Source organism: Penaeus monodon, chromosome 8 (genome assembly GCF_015228065.2).
Source record: "Penaeus monodon isolate SGIC_2016 chromosome 8, NSTDA_Pmon_1, whole genome shotgun sequence".
NCBI classification, from domain to species: domain Eukaryota; kingdom Metazoa; phylum Arthropoda; class Malacostraca; order Decapoda; family Penaeidae; genus Penaeus; species Penaeus monodon.
The window spans coordinates 54,643,378-54,645,877 of NC_051393.1; the positions used below are offsets into that span (position 1 = coordinate 54,643,378).

Below are 2,500 nucleotides of genomic sequence, written 5' to 3' on the forward strand. Positions count from 1 at the left end.
AGCGTGAGCCAGTATTCGTCCTCTACCGACCAGTATTCCATTTCCGGAAGCCAGTTCTCAAGTCCGGGTGCGTCCTGCCCGGCGTCCTCGTGCCAGTTCTCGGCGCCCGGAGGTCCATGTCCCCCTCCGCAGCAGGCGTCTTACTCGGAGGAGCCCCAGGAGGTGATTCTTCCGAGGACCAATCGCAGCGCCACGCTCCAGAGAGCTTCCTCCTCCTCCTCCTCCACCTCCTCCAGGAAACCCCAGCCCCCCCCTCGCAACTCGACGCTCCCCTCCTACGCAACGCTCCCGAGACAGAGCTCCAAGGACTCGCTCTCTCATATCAACGCCTGAAGGCCAAGTATCTCCGGGGAGGGAGCTGCAGACGGCGAGAGAGGCCTCGAGGTGAGCGGAGGTCTCTCTGCGAAGGCGAAGGGTTAGGCGTTTGAGATGTTCCGTGTGTGGTTTATGTGATAATCAAAGATCTTTTTGGTGATGCGGAAGGAAAGACACCGTTTACTCTATTGTTAAATGAAAAGATGTAGGCGAAAGACGAGTATACATGTTCCAAAATGACTTTTCGTCAGCTGCTATAAGATCACTTCAAAATAAAGTGTTGAGAGAGAGAGAGATCGCCGATTACTTTTTTCTTAACTGTGTTGTTATATCACCTGATTCTTATATTATTGTACGGACAAAACGAATTCATACGGTGTTTATAGACGCATTTATGTTTATATCGGATTTTTTTTTTTTTTTTTTTTTTTTTGCTTTTGAAACTGGAAACGCTTGGCAATACTATAGAAAAAAAAGTTAGTAAAATCTAATTCGGTAATTCTTTTAAAATCTGATTTGGTGTTAGAGATGTGTAACTTCGAAAAGCAGTCGCGTAAGAATGATTTTCCTAAATTTTTTCGCAACTTGATGTATCTCGCCGTATTTTCAAGCCTAAATGCCGTTTAGAAACCTACAATTTATGTCTCACCTGAAAAAGAGAAAAAAAGTTGTGTGGGATTTTCAAAACAGATCATAAGGAACGAGAGGCTGAGATTACGAACAATTCGTAATTGATAAACTACGTAAACCTCAGGTTTTCAACTTGAAGTGCATGACCTCTTCAAGCATATCTTGACACTTTTTCGCCCCTCTAAGTTGTGATTTGGTCCCACAAATGTGAACCTTTTTTCTATTTTAATTTTTGCCTTCCTCAAATTACACGACAATTTCTTAAATGCTTTACTGATTTCTATTGATGTTTGGCTACTGGTTCTGACTCATATGGAATGTGGAAACCAGTAAAAATACATTGTGCTTTGTATGATTATTGTATTTTTTACGTCATATATGTCATGTGTAGCCATGTACATGAATCAGAACAATGAACAATTTGAGGAAACAATTTCAAACAATTTAGTAAATGGAAATTACTAAATAAACCACTATTTACAGCAAGAATTTCTACCTGTGATTGAAAAAAGGATTCCTGTTGCAGAAAACCGAACAACCGAACTTTTAATCTTAGTGTAAGGAAAAAAAAATCTTGCTGTATGTTAGCTGGACACATCCTGTGCACATGTGTTTTTTGTGACGACAGGAAAATGGAATTGGGAATAAGTGACAGTAATACATGACAACAGTGCAATAACAAGTAACTCAACTGATTGATGAGTGCTGCATTGTGCAAGGAAAAAATAACTTTGTTTTCTTCTGACTTAGTGGACAATTAAAATCCCGAATAGATTTCAAATTTTTTCGAGGATTTACATTCACATTCAGTTATATGGCTGAAATTTTTGGATGTGCGTCACTAACCGGCTTTGTTATATTAAAAACAAATCAAAACTCTTTCTGTGTAGGTATTTAATATAGTTATAAGTTTCATTGTTGGTGTTTCTATATTTTTGTTTAAGAAATAAATGAGAGGGAAGAACCAGAGAGTTGTTACATAGCTGAAGGAAGCGAGAAATTAATAAGTAAACTAACGGATATCAGTGAAAGATATGAAAAAAAATATCCATTAATTTGCGTTCAGTTGATACATATCGTTCAGCAAAATTGATGCTAAAGTCAACTGAGATAATGTTGAAGGAAAAATCCACCTGAGAAGGTTGATAGAATGTAAAAATGTCAAATTAGTTGTTATGCGTAAAATATAGGTCATATAGGAGAAACAGTTTCATAGATTTGCTACAAAAATGTTGATTTATAATGGAACTCGTAGAAGTTTTGAAGTTTAGTGGAGAAAATAAATAATAAAATAAACGTTAAATATTAGAACAATGGCATGAAGTGGTCCATTCACTTTTGTGGTTTTAATTCCGCTTCATATCATAAGAAAATATATTATTAGATTTTTTTTGTCATCATTATTTCTATGTATTTTCTTTTATGCACGACGTTTAGGGATGATGAAGAAAAATTATATGATAATGTAATTTATACAATGTGGCTTCAGCGGTTCTAAATTCTTATGACAATAAAAAACATGTATTTTTTATTATTTTTTATCATACTTTCTATT

The 2,500-nt window shown here is 36.8% G+C and overlaps 1 protein-coding gene across 1 annotated transcript in view; it reads left to right on the forward strand.

Moving 5' to 3' along the window:
* The window catches only part of LOC119576020 (neuroligin 4-like), a 52,590-nt gene that overhangs the window by 49,657 nt on the left and 433 nt on the right, over positions 1–2,500 (forward strand). Inside the window, exon 10 of the mRNA XM_037923547.1 lies at positions 1–2,500. This exon is cut by the window's left edge and continues 826 nt beyond it; it is cut by the window's right edge and continues 433 nt beyond it. Within this exon, the coding sequence (XP_037779475.1) occupies positions 1–333 (333 nt within the window). The 3' untranslated portion in view covers positions 334–2,500.